General features: G+C 45.8%; 2 protein-coding genes and 1 non-coding gene across 4 annotated transcripts in view; 1 reads left to right on the plus strand and 2 right to left on the minus strand.

Moving 5' to 3' along the window:
* Positions 1-896: 896 nt before the first annotated feature.
* On the minus strand, positions 897-12,145 carry LOC145513907 (uncharacterized). The gene is made up of 2 exons (XM_081510920.1): positions 11,154-12,145; positions 897-2,213 (listed from the first exon to the last, which is right to left on the minus strand). The coding sequence occupies exons 1-2, from the start codon at positions 11,226-11,228 to the stop codon at positions 1,767-1,769; spliced, it is 522 nt and encodes a 173-aa protein (XP_081367046.1). The 5' UTR covers positions 11,229-12,145; the 3' UTR covers positions 897-1,766.
* On the minus strand, positions 7,684-7,787 carry LOC145515935 (U6 spliceosomal RNA). Its single transcript, XR_014061139.1, has one exon. It is a non-coding gene; the product is annotated as a U6 spliceosomal RNA (small nuclear RNA).
* Positions 12,146-12,472: 327 nt separating the features above from the next.
* The window catches only part of LOC145513905 (protein GOLM2), a 77,610-nt gene continuing 67,213 nt past the window's right edge, over positions 12,473-22,869 (plus strand). For both annotated transcript variants that reach the window (XM_081510917.1, XM_081510919.1), the window contains exon 1: positions 12,473-12,942. In XM_081510917.1, the coding sequence (XP_081367043.1) occupies positions 12,616-12,942 (327 nt within the window). In that variant the 5' untranslated portion in view covers positions 12,473-12,615. The remainder of the gene's footprint in view (positions 12,943-22,869) is intronic.

Consider the following 22,869-nt stretch of genomic DNA (forward strand, 5'->3'; position numbering starts at 1 on the left):
TGGTTATCACAGGGGTCCAGACACTGTTCCCACATGATTACTGAATGGTTCTCTCTTGTAAGAGGTCACTTTGCTGAGTGCCTGGCTGAGGTGCTAATCCCCCCACAGGGACCTCAGGGAACCATAGACATGAGGGCCTTAGCTGGTGCTTTGGCTGTTTGGCTAAGAGGTCAGGCCGGCCAGGCCTGACAGGCCCAGGCAGGCTATCTCAGTCGAGCCAGTCAAACACAGGCTTGACCTGCCAAAGCAGCGGCGTTAAGCCCCTGTGTCTTCAACCAGGGTGTGGAGACCAACCGCACCTGACCCACCACCCCCACCTCAGCCCACGGGACCACCTGTTCTCTCCTCTGTGCCCTCACAGCACGGTGTCCCTGCAGCTATTAAAGCACCTGCTGTAAGTTTAAATACATCTCTACATCACTTTGCCGACAAAGACCCATCTAGTCAAGGCTATGGTTTTTCCAGTAGTCATGGAAGGATGTGAGAGGTGGACTCTAAAGAAGGCTGAGTGCTGAAGAACTGATGCTTTTGAACTGTGGTGCTGGAGATTCTTGAGAGTCCCTTTGACTGCACGGAGATCAAACGAGTCAATTCTAAAGGAAATCAATCCTGAATATTCTTTGGAAGGACTGGTGCTGAGGCTGAAACTCCGGTACTTTGGCCACCTGATGCAAAGAGCCAACTCATTTGAAAAGACCCTGATGCTGGGAAAGATTGAAGGTGGGAGGAGAAGGGGACGACAGAGGATGAGATGGTTGGATGGCATCACTGACTCGATGGATATGAGTTTGAGTAAACTCTGGGAGTTGGTGATGGACAGGGAGGCCTGGTGTGCTGCAGTCCATGGGGTCACAAAGAGTCAGACACCGACTGAGCAACTGAACACCACCACCACCTTCCAAGGCAGTATTTTTTATATTTTGTTTGTTAGAGATTTTATAAAATCTTGAATTCTTCATGAAAATGGCAATGGGGTTTACATGATCTTCTATCTGGGAGGTTAGAGTTGAAAACAACTCATTGGTGATTTGGAATTCCATCGGGTTCTTCACTGTAGATGAAAAGAATTGTGGGAAATCAAGCTTATACAGAACCTTCACCATGGATACTGCTCTTTAATTCTACTTTTATCCATTCTGCAGTCAGTCAGTCATTCAACAAACACCTGTCAACTCACTTTTGTGCCAGACACTATGCTAGGCATACGGTATAATTATATGAGGAAGACATGGGCTGTGCCTTGAAGGCCAACACAGTGTAGCTATCTAGCCCTAAATTTTGCTGCCACATTGACACCTCTTTCCAGAATATAAGAAGTCAATTTGTAGAATTACTTTTGGAGTGTAATTTCCTGGAGCTTTGAGACTATCTATTTTTAAATTTACAGTATGTATTCATTCACCAAAAATCTGTGTAAGACACTGTGTCTATAGCAGTGGTGAGAAGGTTATATAAAGAAGAAAACATAAAATCTCTACTTTCTAGGACCCAGATCTAAACAACAGAAGTCATATGTAGACAGAAAATCCAGCCTGTTAATTGCTTTGTGATTGCACATGGCATTGACTCATTTCTTCACTTTCCCATAAGCACGTTTGGTGTGTGCTGTGTGCTCAGGCTGTGAGAAGCACTTCGGGGCCAGTGGAAGAGTCCTAAAGTGTAATCTTGCCCTCTAGGCACTCGGGGGTCTCCCTGGGGGAGAAAAACAGGATTCAGAGTCAAGTAGATCATCCGGCCAATTGTAACTGCAGACCAAAACCAGTGGCTCAAAGAATGCTTTGGTGGCAAGGCAGCCCAGCACCAGCCAGTGTGAGCCTGTTGGATGCTTCGTGGAGGCAGAAGATTCTGAACCCGTTCTGAGGAATGGAAAGACCTTCGGGAGAGAGGCAGGGAGGACATTCCAGGCCAGGCCAAGGGCATGAGCAAAGCTCTTGAAGTATCAGGGGTTTCTCTTTAGAAACGGAGGCATGAGGGGCGAGCGTAGGGGGGAAGCTTGCTGCCAGCAGCAGCCGTCCCAGAGCAGCGCCAGGAGCGGCCCTGGACGGGCTGGGAGGCGGTCCCGATGCTGACCCCGCCCCTTCCCGGAGCGGTGGGCTCTCATCTGCCCCTCTCTGTCCGTGCCCCAGGCCCTCCGTGGCCCATTCAGGGATGGCGTAGCGACCTTCACATTCCACCTGACGTCCTGCCTTCCCTCTGCCATAGGGAGTTTGATTCTACAAAAGAAACCAAACATCAGAAACACGTCCAGCATGAGTAGGGGTGAGTGTTGCTAGATGTAAATTTTATTTACCTCGTGATTTATGGTAGTTATCCAGTCTGCTCTGGAAACAGGCTTCAGAGGTAAGAAAGGGCTGGCTAGGGGCTGGGAGGCCTCCGGGCTGGCTGAATTCCCTTCCACTCACTCTAGATTATTTTTGGAACGCGCTGGTTGATCCATGCAGCCAGCTTCCTTGGGCTTTCGGCAGCGGGGGTGTCCTTCTCCTTCTCTGGAAAGTCTGTAGCATTGGCAGGCACTGCAGGCTTTGAAGTAATGAGTTCCAGGCAGTCAGAGTGGGAGCCAGTCCCAGACTCTCCCTGCAGAGGACTGCATCTGCCTCATGACTTCATCCCCGAGGAGGAAGGTGCCCGAGGTGGTGGTGGACCCATGGCGGGGGGGGGGGGGGGCCCGCAGCCCAGCAGTGACCTGGGAAAGTCCCTCCATCTCTCTGAGCCTTACTCGCTTCTTGTATAAAGTACAGATGATTCCACACATAAATTTCTTAGCACAGACAGTCTGGCATATAATAAGTGTTCAGAAAATATTAACTGATAAATATTACTGCAAAAAAGAAATGTCCACACGTTGATAGAGCAAGTCTGGCATTTAGGATATTTGTCACCAAGATTATTTCTCCAAGAGAACAATTATGTTTTCTTTGGGGTGATCTTCTTTTTAAAAGAAATAGCCTTTTTTGGAAACATAACTTTTCTTATTTGTTTTTCCTCCAGTTACAGATTGACACCTGTTTATTGCATAATTTTTAGCATATTAAGGAAAGCATAAAAAAGATTAAAATCACCCACAATCTTGTCAGTGGAGATAACCATGATGAACATGATGATGTGTTTCCTTCCAGTTCTTTCTCTTATCTTCTTTAAAAAGGAGAATATGCTGAGACTACTATTTTCTTACCTAGTAATGTTCCTTTAATGATACATCCTAAACTTCTTTTAATGCCATTAAATATTTCTTCTGTACCTTGAAAATGTGTTAGTCGCTCAATCATGTCCGACTCTGTGCGACCCTATGGGCTGTAGCCCGCCAGGCTCCTCTGTCCATGGAATTCTCCAGGCAAGAATACGGGAATGGATAGCCATTCTCTTCTTCAGGGGATCTTCCCAACGCAGGGATTGAACCCAGGTCTCCTGCATTCCAGGCGGGTTCTTTACCGTTTGAGCCAGTAGGGATGCTTCTGCGCCATCATCTTGTTTTTATTGGCCATGCCATGTGGCGTGTGGGGTCTTAGTTCCCTGAGTGGGGATTGAACCTGCACCCCTTCACTGGGACCCCTGGACCCCCAGGGAAACCCTGTACAGTAATTCTAAACGTCCTCACAAGATTTGCTGAATGAATGTAACTCCAGCCCCTACTTTCTGAACCCCCATGGGTTGGGTAATTTGCGTATAGGAAAGGACTCACGGAGTTCTCTTTGAGGTAAGTATGATTACTGCCATCTAATCCATGGCAAAACCAAGCCCAGGGTCATTGCACTGGTCAGAGGCAGAATTGGGATTCAAACCCGGTTTGTTTGCCTCCAGAAGCAAAGGACTTCCCATTCCAGAGACGGGCTGGTTGTCCCCATAGGAGAATGTGGCGTGCACGTGGTAGGCGTGGCGGGGCGATCTTCCTCTAAGACTGTCTCTTTGGAGGGAGTCAAGGCTTCTACGAGCCTGCTCAGTTAAGAACCTGCCCAGACAAAAACCATGTGCACCGTCTCTTTCCCAGAAAGGGTACCCACAGGGGCAGTGAAACATACAAGAGGCACTCATCTGCATGACTCGTCAGGGCAACGCAATTAACATCACCATCCGATGTCACTGGGAAGGCTGGAAGGAAAAAGGCAGGCAATGCCAAACGTTGAAGAGGATACGGGGCAACCAACTCTACGACCCTGGTGGGAATGTCAGTCGGTAAAACCGAGACAGGCAGGGACCTAGGACCCTGTGCTGGAGTGCTGGAGTGCTTGCACCTGGACAAACGTCTCCTTAAGCAACCGGATGCAAAGAAACTACATGGACTAAAAACAACTGCGTGCATGCGCAGCTGGGATAAATTCTGGGCAAAAAATAGAAAAAAGACCAAAAACCCAACTGCCACTTCTAAAGAGCTGGGAGCAAAAATTGTGTCTCGGGAGCAAAAGCAGGGTACTTCACATGCCCCCTGCACTCAACACCATAAAGAGGTGGGCAGAACACTGAAGCCACCATCCTGCTGACCCCTGGACACACCCCCACCCTCACCCCATACGAGGAACCAGCTCACTTGGCCTCAGGGAGCAGGCAAAGGGACCTGTTACTTGTCTTTGCTCCCTCCTGCAACCACAGGAACCCCAATAAAGCCTTGCCTGAATGTCTTGGCCTGGCCTCATCAATTTCTGTTGACTAGGGAAGGCCAAGAACCCTGGTCAGTATCACAACCACTTTGGAAGCTGCTTAGCAGTATCTACTAAAGCTGAGCAAGTATATTTCCTACCCTTGTAGGTGTGTGCCAAACAGCACAGGCATGTGTGTGCCCAAAATGCACACACTAAAGTGTTCCCCATGGCACCATTTGTAAAAACCCTACGCTGGAAAGGATCCTAATGTCCGTCAGCAACAGTTTGGGATAAAAGCAGTGTGGTCATGAGTGTATCTAAAGGAAATCAACCCTGAATATTCACTGGAAGGACTGATGCTGAAGCTGACCCTCCAATACTTTGGCCTCCTGATTTGAAGAGCTGACTCATTGGAAAAGACCCTGACGCTGGGAAAGATTGAGGGCAGGAGAAGGGGACGACAGAGGATGAGATGGTTGGATGGCATCACGGACTTGAAGGACATGAGTTTGAGTAAACTCTGGGAGATGGTGAAGGACAGGGAGGCCTGGCGTGCTGCCATCCATGGGGTCACAAAGAGGTGGACATGACTGAGCGACTGAACAAGGAGTGGACCACACATCAGTGAGATGAACCCACTATCGGTGAACAAAGAAACACGGCCTTAAAAGACACATACTGTATGATTCACGGGATGAACACGTATGAAGAACAGGCAAATGTAATCTGTGGTTTTAGAAGTCAGGGTAGTGGTTACCCTCATGGGGGGGTGTGGAGGGGGATGACTGAAAGGGCCATGGTGGGGGAGGTTCTAGGATGCTGGCAACACCCTGTGTCTTGACCAGGATGCTGGTTCCATGGGTCTGTTCATCTCATGAAAGTTCATTAAGCCATACACGTAGGTGCACTTTTCTGTATGTGTTATGCTTCCATCAAAAGCTGAATTATAAAGGCTCTACAAGAAGGAACAGACTGCGTTCTTCCCTTTTCTCAGCAAACCCAAGGGTCCAGCAGCCAGCGTGGTGCTTCTGCCCAGGTCCCTTGCTCCGGGCTTTGACAAGTTCTTCTGGGCCTCCCAGCTGGCGCTAGTGGTAAAGAACCCGCCTGCCATTGCAGGAGACACAGGAGACATGGGTTCGATCCCTGGGTCAGGAAGATTCCCTAGAGGAGAGCATGGCAATCCACTCCAGTATTCTGGCCTGGAGAATCCTGTGGACAGAGGAGCCTAGAGAGCTACAGTCCACGGGGTCGCAAAGAGTCAGACATGACTTAGCACGCATGCCAGACCAACAGTGGCCAAAGTGAGCCAGACGAGTGGACATTGCCCACCCTGGCCACTGTTCCAGGCACCAGGTAAATCATGTCCGATTCTTTGTGACCCCATGGACTGGAGCCCACCAGGCTCCTCTGTCCATGACATTCTCCAGGCGAGAATACTGGAATGGGTTGCCATGCCCTCCTCCAGGGGATCTTCCAAACCTGGGGATCAAACCCATGTCCCTTATGTCTCCTGCATTGGCAAGCAAGTTCTTTACTATAAGCGCCACCTGGGAAGCCTGTGGTATGTATATATGTGCATATATACAATGGAATATTACTCAGCATAAAAAATGAAATATTGCCATTTGCAGCAACATGGATGGACCTAGGGAATATTATAGTGAAGTCAGACAAACACAAATACTGTGTGATATCATTTATACATAGAATCTAAAAAATAATACAAGTGAATCTATATACGAAACAAACAGACTCATAGATATAGAAAGCAAACTTATGGTTACCAAAGGGAGAGGGAAGGAGAAACAAATTAGGAGCATGGGATTAATAGATACAAACTTCTATACATCAAATAGATAAGCAACAAGGATTTACTGCATAACACAGGGAATTACATTCAATATCTTGTAATAACCTGTAACATAATATAATCTGAAAAATATATATAACTGAATCACATTGCTATATACCTTAAACTAATGCAATGTTGTGAATCAACTATATTTCAATAAAAAAATTATATTCATTTAGAAGATTACTCACTTCATAATAAAATTTTCAAGTGAGTATTTTCTCAATCAACAATTATAGTAATAATATAATTGTGATCATATGGGTATCTGAGAGATTTGTATTACTATTATTAATAATGGAGAAATTCATCAATAAATGGTAATGAAAAAAGAAAGTAAGTTGGGGAAGCATTCCAATATGAAATAGTCAAACAAAGGGTCAGAGACATGATATAGCCTGAAAAACAGGATATCCTTAGAGCTAGGGCATAGGATATAGGGAAAAAATAAGGCTGGAAAGGCTGATAGATGCTAGGTTGCAGTCTTACTAAAGCCACAGCCCTTTAGGTTTGAGTTTACCAATATTTTGACTCTAAGAATATCTTTTATGACGTCGGAGACTGTACAGATAGTTTATACTCATGTGATAGCAATTATATGTTTAGTGTTCACTGATGAAAATATATAATGGAAAAGGTTATAAATCACTAGTAATTTTAAATAAGTTTTTATTTTATTCATCACCATAGCACCTCAGACTTCTTAAAAAAAAGGGGTGAGATTATGCAGAAATTATTTATTCAATATATAGACAAAGGTTAGTGAACAAATAGATTCATTCCTGCCCCCACCACAAACTGAAAACCACTGCCACAGTAATAGCAACAGTAGTAGCAACATTATTTTTATTAATTTTTATTGGGTTGTAGTTGCTTTACAAAGTTGTGTTAGTTTCCACTGTACAGCAAAGTTAATTAGCTATACATATACATATATCCCCTCTTTTGACTTCCCTTGCATTTAAGTCACCACAGTATCAGGGAGAGTTCCCTGTGCTCTAATGAATGTTCTCATTAGTTGCTTTATATACATACTGTCAATAATGTCTGTCTGTCACTTCCAATCTCCTGATTGCTCCCACCCCTCCTTTCCCTTGTGGTATCCATACCTTTGTTCTCTTTGTCTGTGTCTCTACTTCTGCTTTGCAGATAAGATCATCTATTCCATTGTTCTAGATCCCTCATATATGTGTTAATATATGGCATTTGTTTTTCTCTTATTTCACTCTGTCTCTAGGTCCATCCATGTCTCCACAAAAAATTATGGAATGGTTCACGAATTTGCGTGTCATCTTTGCACAGAGGCCAGGCTAATCTCTGCATTGTTCCAGTTTTAGTATGTGTGTTGCCAAAGTGAGCACAGTAATAGCTACATTTATTGAATATTTGCTAAGTGCCTGTTCTAAGCACTGCTGTATTAACTCATTTAATTCACACAATGACCATATGCGATAAACATTATGATTACCCTATTTATAAGTTTGTTTTTGCTTCCTTATACTTTTTCTTCTTTTCTTTTACTAAAAGACTCAGAACTACTACCTAATCTGTCGGATCACAGACTCTCAAGGGACTTGTGATCTGTGCTGTTACTGTGCACTCTTACTTAGGTCCCAAACTTGGATCGGTAGTCAGGAAGTGCTGAGCCTCGCTAGCAGTTGGAAGCTAGATGGAGCTCTAGCTCCAAGAGAATCTCTCAGGTTAAAGCTAACTCAGGAAGCACAGCGGGCTTCTTCCTTTGGTAACGGTAGCTTAGTGGACCAGAGGAGGCTCTCCAGTGGCTTGTGTCCCAACTCCTTAGATGTTCTTTCTGTGGAATCTGTGGAATCTGTGGGAGCGAACTGGAAGGAGTGGCCCTAACAACGCGAGGACAAAATTGCTCTTTCCCTCCCTGGCCAGCCCCTCACCATCTCTTTTGCTCTCGCTCATGCTGGCGTGGTGACGCTCCGAAGGGACACCTGGCTGCGGCTCGTCCCTTTCTGACTCAGCACTTCTCCCGTGGTCAGGACTGTATTCAGGAATGTGCGCAGGCACACCCAAGAGGGACGCTTCCCCGAGAGAGAGAGGTCCTAGCTTAGGATCGGAAGGCTACTCGGCTCCACCCCGGGTGGCATCAGACAAATCAAACAGAGGTCTCTGTGGTGAGGAACGAGAACTCAATCTGGGATGCCATCAGGTCTACCCCTGGTGCATCTCCACCCCGCCTCGGTGGTAGAACCGGGAGGGACAACTAAGGGACAGACTAAGTCCAACCAGGGAAGGAAAGCTTCGGTGGAGAGTCTATCTACACCCCCTTCTAGAGCAGGGAGGGACGCCTGTGGTGGAAAGAAGCCACGGCTGTGGATGCCACTTTTTTCGCTCTTACAGATGGGAGCTAACAGTTCCAGAACCACTCCTTTAAAATGTATTTTAAAAAACTGGGACAACTTTGATCCCCAGAATTTAAAAAGACACGCCTGATTTTCTTCTGTGATACTGAATGGCCACAGTATCCTTTGTAAGATGGGGGACACTGGCTGGTTGAAGGGTCTTAATTATGATACTGTTTTACAACTTGACCAGTTCTGTAGAAAACAAGAGAAATGGGTAAAGTCCCCTATGTGTTGCTCTGTGAGACATGCCAGACTTGTGTCCTAAGGGTGCAGATTTGGGTGTAAAAACTTCAGCTGCCTCCTGTCCTCTTACTTTGCCCCTGTATCTGGGGCTCCCAACTGAACAGGCTGAAAATCAGGGCACCCTTCTAGGAGGGGTTGCCTCAGTCTCGGTAGAATTTCAAACAGTCCCAATTGTGGTCGAGACTATCTAGAGGATCCAAACAGTACATAGAAGCCTTTACAGGACTAACTTTACTTTATGAGCTTATCTGGAGAAATGTAATGACTCCTGACTCGAGAGCTCTAGTTTTAGGGAAGCTTCTACTTTTGAAGATGAATGGCTTGACCGTGAGACAAGGGAAAAGAGAGAACATGAAATAGCCTTTCTTCCCCCTGGGAGCCAAGTGGTTTCGGTAACAGAGCCACTTTGTCAGATGTATTCTTTCACAACCCCCATGGACTGTAGCCTGCCAGGCTCCTCTGTCCATGGGATTTTCCAGGCAAGAATATTGGCCTGGGTTGCCATTTTCTTCTTCAGGGCATCTGCCTGACCCAGGGATCCAACCTACATCTCCTGCATTGCACAAGGATTTTTATCACTAAGCCACCTGGAAAACCCCTCAACACAGCACTTATACACTGTCTTGATGACATCTGGTTTGGGCTTTTTAACAGGGAGAAGAGCTTGAAGAGGTAACCATCAAAGCAGATTAAAAAAAAGTTTTCTTCCCTTGGGGAAGGGTGGAAAGAGGATTGGTTTTCCAGCTTCAGCCCTGCCACTTCCTAGATGTATGACTCTGGGCAAGTTACTTCCACATCTAGCAAAGAGTTAAGCACCTGATGAAAAAATGTATGTGAATGTGACAGTAATAACATACTTTTACATGCCAGAATCTCATATAAAAATGAAAACACTTTCTATAAAGAAAGAGTAACATCTTAAGCAGTTAACATCACTTTACAGATTAATTTTCAATTGCTAGGCGAAGCACAGCAAGGCCGATGTAAAACTGAGGAAAGGACAGGGGAATCCGTTATGATCAAGGATTTCCCGTGTTTGTCTTGCTTTTTTTTTTGCCAAAGTCTGGTTGTCCTTCGAGGTTGTCCTTTCTTGGATCTCACCAAACCAGAGCAAAGGACTCAAGCTTGATGTGAAGTAAATATTAATAATTTTGGTGTTTTTATTTTTTGTATCTGTGGGTGATTTCTCATCACTCTTCAAGGGTTCAATAATTTTTCCAGGCTACTCTAGGACTATTAGGCATGTAACTTTAATTTTTAAATGGATAGGAAGCACAGAATAATTATTCTATGACAAGTCTTCCTGCCTCAGAATCATACCACTTTGATCTCAATGAAAATACCAAAGTTTTTGCATTTGGGGGGCTTTATGCTCATGTATGTTCTTGAACCTGGGGTCTGAAAAAAATAAATCAGCACCACCTTCTCCTTAAACAGGATAGAGCCAATAAAGTTTTAAAACTTTCATGCAAGGGCAAAGTAAAATATGCAGAAAAAACAAAAAGAAGTAGGAGCTTTTTCTGCATCATTTTAATTAAAGCCAAACATATAGCAACAGTTAGCCTGGAAGCCTATTATAACTACAAAGAGCAATGATGTTAGACACCAATGATCCGAATTCAAGCCTAATTTTGGCTCAAGATACGGGACTTTGAGAAAGTTTCTGGGACATCTTTGTGCTTTCGATTCCTCATCCCTAAAACTGTGCTGCTGAGAGGATAATGTGGAAAAGGGTTTCCCTTGTGACTCAAATGGTAAAGCATCTGTCTGCCAAGGCAGGGGACACTGGTTCAATCCCTGGGTCAGGAGGTTTCCCTGCAGAAGGGAGATGGCAACCCACTCCCAATATTCTTGCCTGGAAAATTCCATGGACAGAGGAACCAGGAGGGCTACAGTCCATGGGGTCCCAAAGAATGGAACACGAATTGGCGACTAAACAACAAAGCGTGCAGAAACAATTTGTAAGAGCGCTATTATTTCTCTCCTAGAATGTGCTTGCTATCAGTAACAACAAGAGTTATTACTCACTGCGGGCAGCTTCTGGACTTTCTACTTGGAAGCCTAGCTCGAAGGAAAAGCAGCAGCGAGTTTAGGAAGTTTCTAAAAGCTCACCCTTTCTGAAGTTCTTTCCCTCAGGGTGAAAGCAGTAACGTTGGAAACCAGGCTGGCACCACCACTTTCATTCATAAAGCTTAATTCTAGTTCTTCTTGCTTTTCTCCGTAATATTTGGGCCGCTGCTATTTCATGGTCGTTTTTTTTCGGTGGTTGTTTTCTCTTCACAATGTCGGCACAAGCGAGAAACTCTACTGAAGCAAGTACAAGATCCTTTTTGTCGCCCCTTCTGCCCGCAGCTCACCTGTTTTCCCTACATAGCGGCAGCAGCCTCAGACGTCCTCAAAACCGAAAACTCAGAGGGCCTAGACCGTGGGTCAAGGGTTCAGTTCAGTTCAGTCGCTCAGTCGTGTCTGACTCTTTGCGACCCCATGAATCGCAGCACGCCAGGCCTCCCTGTCCATCACCAATTTCCGGAGTTTACCCAAACCCATGTCCATCGAGTCGGTGATGCCATCCAGCCATCTCATCCTCTGTCGTCCCCTTCTCCTCCTGCCCTCAATCTTTCCCAGCATCAGGGTCTTTTCCAATGAGTCAGCTCTTCGCATCAGGTGGCCAAAGTATTGGAGTTTCAGCTTCAACATCAGTCCTTACAATGAACACCCTGGACTGATCTCCTTTAGGATGGACTGGTTGGATCTCCTTGCAGTCCAAGGGACTCTCAAGAGTCTTCTCCAACACCACAGTTCAAAAGCATCAGCTTTCTTCACCGTCCAACTCTCACATCCATACATGACCACTGGAAAACCAGAGCCTTGACTAGACGGACCTTTGTTGGCAAAGTAACGTCTCTGCTTTTAAATATGCTATTTAGGTTTGTCATAACTTTCCTTCCAAGGAGTAAGCGTCTTTTAATTTCATGGCTGCAATCACCATCTGCAGTGATTTTGGAGCCCCTCAAAATAAAGTCTGACACTAACCAGGTAAAAGCCGAAGGGATTCCGGTTCAGGCACAAGAGCTCACCCAGCCAAAACGACCATACACTTCCACACAGAGATAACCCTCGCGAGACAAGGCTGCGAGCACCGAGAGAAGTCTACTTTCTCGCGAGAAGAGGAAGCGTCGACGGAAACTAGGAATGACTCCCCTGGCGACCCGGACCAGCCGATGGGCGGGGCCATATTAGGCCCACCCCCTTCCGGCTTCTTTCCCCGCCTCCTCACCCTGAGGTGTCGGGCTTGCGGTGCGGGCGCCGGGTTCTCCGGGTTCCGCCCCGCGGGTGCAGGGTCTGGAGGAAAGCCTAGGGACCGCGCCTCGGCCGGCTTTGAGGGGGGGGGCGGGGAGGGGCCTGCGCCTGGCGGCCCCGCCCCCTTCTCCGGCTCGCGGGCGGGCGCGTCGGCCGGCCTCCAGCCTGTGCCGGCCCTGGGGCCGCGTCCGCCGGGCAGCTCCTCAGCCGCGGCCTGAGCTTCTGCCCGCAGGTGTCGGCGCCGAGGCTCCGGGGCGCGGCCTGCTTCGGCCCCATGGTGGGCTTCGGGGCGAACCGGCGGGCCGGCCGCCTGCCCTCTCTGGTTCTGGCGGTCCTGCTGGTGGTGATCGCGGTGCTCGCCTTCAATTACTGGAGCATCTCCTCACGCCACGTCCTGCTGCAGGAGGAGGTGGCGGAGCTGCAGGGCCAGGTCCAGCGCACCGAGGTGGCCCGCGGGCGCCTGGAGAAGCGCAATTCGGACCTCCTGCTCTTGGTGGACTCGCACAAGAAACAGATTGACCAGAAGGAGGCCGATTACGGCCGCCTCAGCAGCCGGCTGCAGGCCCGGGAGGGCCTGGGGAAGAGATGCGAGGATGACAAGGTAAGCACGAAGCCGCCTCCGCCAGACCCCCTAGTTTCCTTCAGCTCCGTGGCGGGGGTGTTCGCGCGGCCGTGGCTGCCTCTGCCTTCCAGAGTCGCAGCCTTGGAGGCTCCCCTTGCCGCTAACAACCCTGTTTCTGTCAGGCTTTAACTGATTCGCCACGGCCACGTTTTCTGGTCCCTGCCAGACGAAACTGTGTTTGGTTCTCAAGGGTGGCCTCCGTGGATGCCGCCTTTTCCCCAAGCCGGGCTGCTGAGCTGGCAGTTGTGCTGATCTGGCCTGTCTGTGTGGCGGCCGCCTTGTGTCTACAGGTACACAGGGCTGGAGACTGCCGGATTTGGCGTGAGTATTGCTGCCCTGTCCTTTATTCCGTGCGCACTGGTCATTATTAATTTCTTTATTTAAAGAATGTGGCCTCCTCTAACCCTTCTATTTATGGCGATCACCATATATTTTTTATTCAGTCTAATTTCTCTTAAAATAGGGTTAAGTATTAAGCAGTTAAAGAATCAGAATTACTGCCTTTTTTTGTGATCAAAATATTTTTATAGGTGGGCTGTGGAGCCACATATGAGCCACACTTGTGACTTGGACATAGATAATCCAAAATTATGTACTCAATTTGAATTGTTAGTGAAATTAACCCAAAAGATAGACTCTAAAAATAACATTCTAAGCAACAGAATCTCATGTCATTGTCCTAGTTGAACTTGAAAGAAAATAAAAACACAATTTTGTATGCTTAACTCTTAGGGTTAGTGTTGGAAAGCCTAAGTTTCAGTTGTGAAAGTTTAAAGCTAGACTGTAACTAGACCCATGCTGAGGAGTCTTTGTTCTCACCAGCATGTTGGGAACTTAACGACCTATGCACTTTTTGTTGGTGGGCCTGTGAGAACTTCTGGGTGGGGTAAGTGTAATAGACACCTTTCTTTCTGGACCCTCTTCTGGTAATCTTCACAGTGTTTTTGTGTGTGTCTGTGTGTGTTCCCATTATAAGTTTTTATTTTGTATGTCAATTATTTACAGTTAATCATTATAAATTAAAATCTCCTGAGCTCCCAGTTTCCTTATTGTCACCAACCTCTACTTGATTTCTTATTTCGTGAAGATTGAGGCCCACAAAAACACTTGATGTAAGTGCTTTTCGATAGCCCACACCTTCACGATAACATAGCTTCCGAGAGGAGCAACAGATCAGCAAACTTATGCTACACACTGAACTCTGTAGACTGAAAAGTTCTCTGGGGTGGAATAAACAGATATCCATGAAATTTTGGAGTATTAAAAGGAGATCTTCAGACTTGAATGGTTAAGCATTACTATTCAAATTCTCTACAATCTGGAAAGAAAGATAAGTCTTTTCTAGTGATTTATACTCTGGATTCCATTTCTTCCATCTACTGGACTGTGATTACCAGTTTCTTTCAGTAGGTTTTCACTTTTACCTTCAACCATATGTAGGTATTCGCTGTTCTAAAATTTTTTGTATTCTTCCATATACTCCATTCTCCCAGTCAACCAATGTCTTTGTTTTTACTTTCACTGCTAAACTCTAGTTATTGGTGGTCTATAAATGTTTCATGCATTTCTTTTTTCATCCCCATCCTAATCTTTTTCATTCTGTATACCATCCTTCTTTCCTCCTCTTTTCTGAAGCTATTTTCTTGAAGGTCACAAATGGCAGTCTTACTGGTCAAATCAAAAAGCATTTTTATTCTTATTCTGTTCAATTTCTCAATAACTGATTGTCTCTAACATTTTGGGAACTATCTCCTTTCTTGCCTCTTTATCATTGAATTCTCTGGATTTGCTTCCTACCTTCTTCAGTATACTTATTTTTTGCTGATTTCCCCCTCCCCCCAACTGGCTAATAATAAACTATATTCTTGAGTCTTTGTTTTCCGCTTACAGCAGTATTTCTCAAGGTGGTGTTGAACAGAATACTGTCCTAGTAATTGTTCATAGATGGTCAGGACAAAAATGGAAAACCTTCTTTTTGGAGGAAAATGTTAAACAGTGTAAGTAGTATATCCTCCTCTTCAAATTTATAATCCTGCTAGCATATAAAGGCTCTGAGAGATGCGTTAGTAAAGAAGCCTGTTTAATTTTGTTTAACTTAGTCTCTATCAGTTAATTTGATCACAGATTACTATTTTCATGGCTTACTTGTTACCATGGTGCAGAAGAATGTAGCAAAGCACACTAGTTTGGGAAATGTTGCCCTAGGTATCTACATGAGCTGTAGATGAAATTTGTCTTTTAGAGGTGTTTCCTTTATTCCTGCTACTCCCTCAAGAGCTGAGAAGAGAGATTTATCATGTGTAAATGATCTAAAATCCTTCTGGATGGTGATAATGTTGGAGAAACAAGTAAATTGACAAAAGTGTCTTCCTTTTTAAACTAGACTTGTTTTAATGTCTATTCATGTTAGTGTAGTCTCTTTAAAGTAAAAGCTCTCTCTGCCTTTCAGGGTTTTTACCTATAGCACACACTGGTGCTGACCCCTTCAGTAGTCATTTGTATCCCCTTGGTTTGGTATATATCCTTCCTGATGACTTAGGGTTGTGTCCTGATTGGTCTGAACTGATTATGGTAATTTCATTATTCCCAGTGCTTAGTTTAGGAAGGAGCTGAGTTGCGAGGGGAAGCTTCCTTGCTCCTTAAAAGAGTCATACTTGCACCTCAATGATATTCTTCCCCCAAATCAAAAATCCCCAGTCTAAGCATAAGAAAGCATCAGACAAACTCACATTCAGGGACATTCTACAAAGTACCTGAGCAGTACTCTTCAAAGAGTCACACTTGAAGAGGCAGTCGGTCTCTTTTGCCAGATGCTGTTGCTTCACCATGTGATACCTGAAATCAGGGTAACCAGAGTGCCAGAAAAGTTAGCTAAGGAATGGCTGAGGCACTGAAGTTGGCAGAGTGGAGTGTTACAATAGTATATTGGCACTTGTTATGTGAAATAAAGAAAAATTCCTGGGGCTTCACTGCTTCCCTGGTGGCTCAGTGGTAGACAATCTGCCTGCCAATGCAGGAGACATGGGTTCAGTCCGTGACCCGGGAACGTCCCACATGCTTCGGAGAAACTAGGCCCATGCAACCACAACTCCTGAGCCTGTTTTCTAGAGCCCGGAGTTGCAACTACCAAGACCGCGCACCGCAGCTCCTGAAACCTCTGGGTGCACCCAGAGCCTGTGCTCCGCAGCAGGAGAAGCCCGAGCACCGCAATGGGAAGGGATTCCCTGCTGGCCCCACTAGAGAGAAGCCAGACAGCACTGAAGACCCAGCGTAGCCAAAAACAAATAAATAAGCAAAGTTTAAAAAATTTGTGTTGTGTAAGCCAGTCACGTTGAGAGTTCCTTAGTTACAGCTTAACTAAGGTATCCTGACTATTAAGATTCTCATTGTCACAGTCGTGTCTGAGATGTAGGTTAAATCTTCTATATCCCCAGGGCAATGTGATCAGTGGCCTCAAATCTGCATGTGGTTTGAGGGTTCCTCAAGGGACTTTGTCTTAAGATCAATAGTGGTGTTTGGATGCCTGACTAGGTACTTGCTTCACAGTCTTTTGGAGATCAGGATCCTTAGGTGGCATCACCTCCCTGTATACCCTTGCCCACTCCATGGATGTTCCAAGCCAAAACTCCCTTTGCCCTGATGAGATAGCTGCCTTAGGTAGGATGTGTGTTTAGGGAGTTTTGGTAAGGCAGCCCTTTTTCAAGTTCAGTTTAGTTGAGTCGCTCAGTCATGTTCGACTCCCTGCGACCCCATGGACTGCAGCATGCCAGGCTTCCCTGTCCATCACCAACTCCCTGAGTCTACTCAAATTCATGTCCATCGCATCAGTGATGCCATCCAACCATCTCACTGTCAGACTATCTTTGGAAATCTTTAAATCCCTGCTCCACAGATATCAGAAAGATGACATTGGATATCTTCCCATTTATTATTCTGTCCTCCCATTTTCAGTTTGTTACTGGGCTGTTAGAACACATAAATTCTTTCTTTTTCTACGTTTGAACTTTTTATTTTGTGTTGAGGTTTAGCCGATTAACTGTGTTGTAATAGTTTTAGGTGAACAGTGAAGGGACTCAGCCATACGTATAATGTGTACCCGTTCTTCCTCAAACCTCCCTCCCATCCAGGCTGGCACAGAACATTGAGCAGAGTTTCCTGTGCTGGACAGTAGGCCCTTGTTGGTGATCCATTTTAAATATGGCAGTGTGTACATGTCCTTCCCAAACTCCCTAACTGTCCCTTCCCTCCAGCAATCATAAGAACACAGAAATTCTTTAAGGGAGCCTGAAATTGTCCTTGAAAGTGAGAAGCAAGCTCCACTTCTCTGGAATTCCCCTCATATTTACCTTGTTGTTTTTTTAACCTTCCTCCCTAACGGGTTTCAGTCTAGAGCGGTGTGTTAGTTGTCTACAGCTGCCACAGACTGGCTGGCTAAAAAGAGCAGAAATTTATGTTCCTACGGTCCTGGAGTCTGTCAGCCCAAGGCTGCCGCACCGGCGGGGTGGTTTCTCTTGGAGCTGTCTCCCCGGCTGGCGGAGGGCCTCCTTGCTGCCTTGTCAGACTGGCTGGCTAAAAAGAGCAGAAATTTATGTTCCTACGGTCCTGGAGTCTGTGAGCCCAAGGCTGCTGCACCGGCAGGGTGGTTTCTCCTGGAGCTGTCTCCCTGGCCGGCGGAGGGCCTCCTCGCTGCCTTGTCGCCACACGGTTTCCTCGTCTGCTCCTCATCCCTGGGGTTCTTCCTCCTCTTATAAGGGCACCAGTCGTGTTGGATTAGGGTCCCACCCCAATGGCCTCATTTTAACCTACTTGCCTCTTTAAAGACCTTATTTCCAAATAGGGCACATTCTGAGGTCCTGGGTGTTGAGACTTCGGTGTGTGGGTTTGCAGGAACACAGTTCAGCCCATGCCAGGAGGGGACCTGTGACACCCACGCCGCCTTTTCTTTCCTCTTTCTGTGAGAAAGACCCTTTCTTCTCTTCCCCAGGTGGGGTTATTTCTCCTATCCTGACTTGAATTCTTCTAGCGTGTATCTTGTACCAAAGTTATGGTGGGCCAAGGCAAGCTCTTGATAAATCAGAGCTGTTTGAATATAGAAAAAGTCCTTCCCAAAGCTGTTGTTTTGTTACAAATGGATAAAAAAAAAGAATCAGTTTTGAGGTTTGAAGCCAAATAGTAAATGACTGACCTCCTTTCCCTTTGCCAACAGTAATCCTCCCTGAGGCGGTACCTATGTTTGCTTGAACAGGGAAAAGATCATGTGCCAGAAAGGAGGGTGGGAAACATATTGCTCCCCCCCCCCAAAAAATAGCTTCACTGTGTGTGTATGTACACAATGCTCATATACATACCAAATGCATATATGTAAAAACCATGGCGCGGAATAAGTGTTCACTACCATGATCTTAGAGCTTCCCTGATACCTAGGTTGGTAAAGAATCCACCTGCAATGCCCAGAGACCCTGGTTCGATTCCTGGGTGGGGAAGATCTGCTGGAGAAGGGATAGGCTACCCACTCCAGTATTCTTGGGCTTCCCTGGTGGCTCAGCTGGTAAAGAATCTGCCTGCAGTGCAGGAGACCTGGGTTTGATCCCTAGGTTGGGAAGATCCCCTGGAGAAGGGAATGGCTACCCACTCCAGTATCCTGTCCTGGAGAATTCCATGGACTGTATAGTCCCTGGGGTCGCAAAGAGTCGGACACGACTGAGTGACTCTCACTCACCATGATCTCAAGTCCTGATTGTGCCATTTAATGTGTGTAGAACCTTGGGCAAGTCACTGAATTTCTCTGTGCCTTCGTTCCACATCTGTAAAATGAGGACAGTAATAGTTACCTGTCTCATTCTTGTGAAGTTTAAATGAATACATTCATTTAAATGCTTTGAACATACTATATTGTTAAAAAAGAAAAAAAAGAAATGTTTAATCAGTGTTACGTTAGCTGTTATTCCACAACTACTTCCTTATTTCTGACCGGCCTTCTTCCCAGGATGGGATTCAGTCCGTGTTCCTGCCTAAGATCTGGTCGCAGCTCTAGCCAGCCTGCCTTGCCCTTTGCCCCGGTTGTCTGACTCCACCCTTGCCACCTTTCCTGGTCCTTTTCTAAACAGGTGTAGTTGACTCCTCTCATGCCTGTCTCAGCTGACTCCCTGACACCTGCCTTTTTATTGTTGTTTAGTCGCAAAGTGTCCGACTCTTTGTGACCCCATGGACTGTGGTCCACCAGGCTCCTCTGTCCATAGGATTTCCCAGACAAGAATACTGGAGTGGGTTGCCATTTCCTCCTCCACTGATGCCTGCCTCTGTAATTTGAAGAGCAGCCTTGTGCAGTTCTTCTAACACTCTGAACGTGAATATTCCTGCCCTTGCCTTCCCCATCATAACCTGGCCAAATTCTAACTGTCATTTAATTGCCACCTCCAGTTATTCATAAACCATACAGAGTTCATGCCTGCTTTCCAGATTGCATCCCTTTCCTGCCTTCCTGGTCCCTGTAATGCTCATGCAGCCATTATTGAGACTGAGGTTAGAAATTTTGTTATCATCTTTGATTCCTTGAGCATCTCAGACTCAGTGATTCAACATGCAGAGGAGTTACTTGGTCAAATTGAATTTTTAAAAAAATCTCTCTGGTTGCAGAATAGAGAATTGATTGGAAAGGAAGCAGGAGCGTCCTAACTAGTCTCCTTGCCCTGAACTCTGTTTCTTTCAGTTAGTCCTGCCCCCTTAAGCCAACCAGATCTCCCTCCTACCTTACTTTTGGAGTACTTGTGTCACTCACTGTGTCAAATCAGAATTCTGCTGTCTAGCCTTTAAGGCCTTCCATGGAGGGCCTCCGTGTCCCACTGTCTACTGACCCAGACTGTTCCAGATATGTTGCCTTGCTAACCTTTGTCTCCTCGCCTGCCTTTCTGTGTCATGTCAATTCCTGTTTCTGTGCTTCTGTTCCTGTTATTTGACTCTTAGCCTCTTGCCTCTTTTCTGTTACACCAGCCTTTTGATACATCGACCATGAAGCCCTCTGACTTCTGACCTGGCATGTACTTTTTTATACACAGTTAACATTTATTGTTTGAACCACTCTAAATTATTTTGTTTTTAATTTTTCACTGAAAGCTTCCTAAATGTTAACTTTGTCTTCTCAACAAAATTTTTAAGTTACTTGAGGAAGGACCATATTTAAAATTTTTTCCAATGAGTTCTTGATAGTCATTAGTGCCGATACAAAGTGTTATGGGTTATAGGATTAGAGTGGACTCTAATCCATTTTCTTGTGTCCTTATAAGAAGAGGAAATTAGGATACATAGACACAGGGAAGAAGGCCACATGGAGATGGAGGCCTTGACTGGAGTGATGCATTTATAAGCCAAGGAATGCCAGGGATTGTCAGCAGGCACGAGAAGCTAAGAAAAGGGCAAAGAAGAATCCTTTAGGGCCTTCAAATAGAGAGCATGGTCCTATGGACAACTCAGTTTTGGACTTATAGACTGCAGAACTGTGAGAGAATATTTTTGGTTGTTTTAGTCTTTGGACTTGTGGTTTGTTTTGTTGGTGTTTAGTTGCTAAGGAGTGTCCAACTTTTTTTTGACCCCAGGACTGTGGACTATAGGACTGTAGTCCCCCAGGCTCCTCTGACCTTCGGTTTTCCCAGGCAAGAATACTGGTACTTTGCTATAATGGCTCTAGGAAACTAATATAAGATTCAATAAAAACTCTGGCAGACTCTTGAAGGTTATTTTATTTTTTTGTAGAAACTGACAAGCTGATACCAAAATACATGGAAATGTAAATAACCTAGAATAGCCAAAACAATTTTTAAAAGAACGAAGTAGGAGAACATATACTCTCTGATTTCAAGGCTTGTTATATAGTAATATAATACTATATAGATACAGTAATCAAAACTGTGGAGTTATTGAAAAAAATGGGCATATAAATCACTGGGATGAAATAGAGTGCACAAATAGACCCACAGATATATGGTCAGTTAATTTTTGGCAAAAGTGCCAAGGCAGTTTAATGAAGAAAGGGAAGTCTTTTCAACAAAAGATATTAAAGCAACTGGATATCTTTATGGTGGTGGGGTGGGTGGTGGTGGTATATAACTTGTGCTACTTCACAACGTAAACAAATAAAATTAACTTGGATCATGGACCTAAATGTAAAAGGTAAAGCTATAAATCTTCTAGATGACAACACAGGAGAAAATATTTGTGACTTTGGATTTGTGTGGGTTTTTGAGGATCTTTGACTGTGTGGATCACAATAAACTGTGGAAAATTCTGAAAGAGATGGGAATACCAGACCAGCTGACCTGTCTCTTGAGAAACCTGTATGCAGGTCAGGAAGCAACAGTTAGAACTGGACATGGAACAACAGACTGGTTCCAAATAGGAAAAGGAGGACGTCAAGGCTGTATATTGTCACCCTGCTTATTTAACTTATATGCAGAGTACATCATGAGAAACGCTGGGCTGGAAGAAACACAAGCTGGAATCAAGATTGCCGGGAGAAATATCAATAAGCTCAGATATGCAGATGACACCACCCTTATGGCAGAAAGTGAAGAACTAAAGAGCCTCTTGATGAAAGTGAAAGAGGAGAGTGAAAAAGTTGGCTTAAAGCTCAACATTCAGAAAACTAAGATCATGGCATCCGGTCCCATCACTTCATGGGAAATAGATGGGGAAACAGTGGAAACAGTGTCAGACTTTATTTTGGGGGGCTCCAAAATCACTGCAGATGGTGATTGCAGCCATGAAATTAAAGACACTTACTCCTTGGAAGGAAAGTTATGACCAACTTAGCATATTAAAAAGCAGAGACATTACTCTGCCAACAAAGGTCCGTCTAGTCAAGGCTATGGTTTTTCCAGTGGTCATGTATGGATGTGAGAGTTGGATGGTGAAGAAAGCTGAGCGCCGCAGAATTGATGCTTTTGAACTGTGGTGTTGGAGAATACTCTTGAGAGTCCCTTGGACTGCAAGGAGATCCAATCAATCCATCCTAAAGGAGATCAGTCCTGGGTGTTCATTGGAAGGACTGATGTTGAAGCTGAAACTCCAGTACTTTGGCCACCTCATGCAAAGAGTTGACTCATTGGAAAAGACCCTAATGCTGGGAAGGATTGGGGGCAGGAGGAGAAAGTGACGACAGAGGATGAGATGGTTGGATGGCATCGCTGACTCGATGGACATGGGTTTGGGTAAACTCCGGGAGTTGGTGATGAACAGGGAGGCCTGGCATGCTGCAATTCATGGGGTCGCAAAGAGTCGGACATGACTGAGCGACTGAACTGCACTGAACTTGAGGACACAAAAAGCATGAACCATAAAGAGAAAAATAGATAAATTTGACTATCGAAGCTTTGCTCTTCAAAAGGCACTATTTAAGAAAAAAAATGAAAGAAAAAGAAAGTCATGGGTTGGAAGACATATTTAGAATAGATTCATCAGATAGAGAATTGTATCAGTGCAGCCCCCTGTCCCAGGACCCAGCGCATCTACCAACAGGCCACCACCAGCCCTAAGACCTCCAGGGCCCTACAATCGGAGCCCCGGGAACCCTGTTCAGCCTGTCAGCAGGTTATCACTAGCCCCGGGGACCTCCTGGGCCCCAGACTCACCTCCCAGCAGGTCAGCACCACCTTCAGCCCCTTAGCTAGCTACCCCGGTGTCCAGCCCCACCCAGCAGCGGGACAGCCCCAGCCCTCGGGCCCCAGGGCCCTCAGCCTCATGAACCAGGGGCCAGCAGCCGCCACACAAGGAAAGGCCTGGCAACCGATGGAGCTGGGGGCCAGCCGCACCTGTGAGACTGCCCCCAATAGACCACCATAACGACCCACGCAGCCCAGACATGGGGCTCCCCTCGAGTGCGTGGCTCTGATGACTGGAGGGCAGTGTGCTGCT

The sequence above is a fragment of the Giraffa tippelskirchi genome, chromosome 7 (genome assembly GCF_054371585.1).
Source record: "Giraffa tippelskirchi isolate mGirTip1 chromosome 7, T2T-mGirTip1v1.2.pri, whole genome shotgun sequence".
Lineage (NCBI taxonomy): Eukaryota > Metazoa > Chordata > Mammalia > Artiodactyla > Giraffidae > Giraffa > Giraffa tippelskirchi.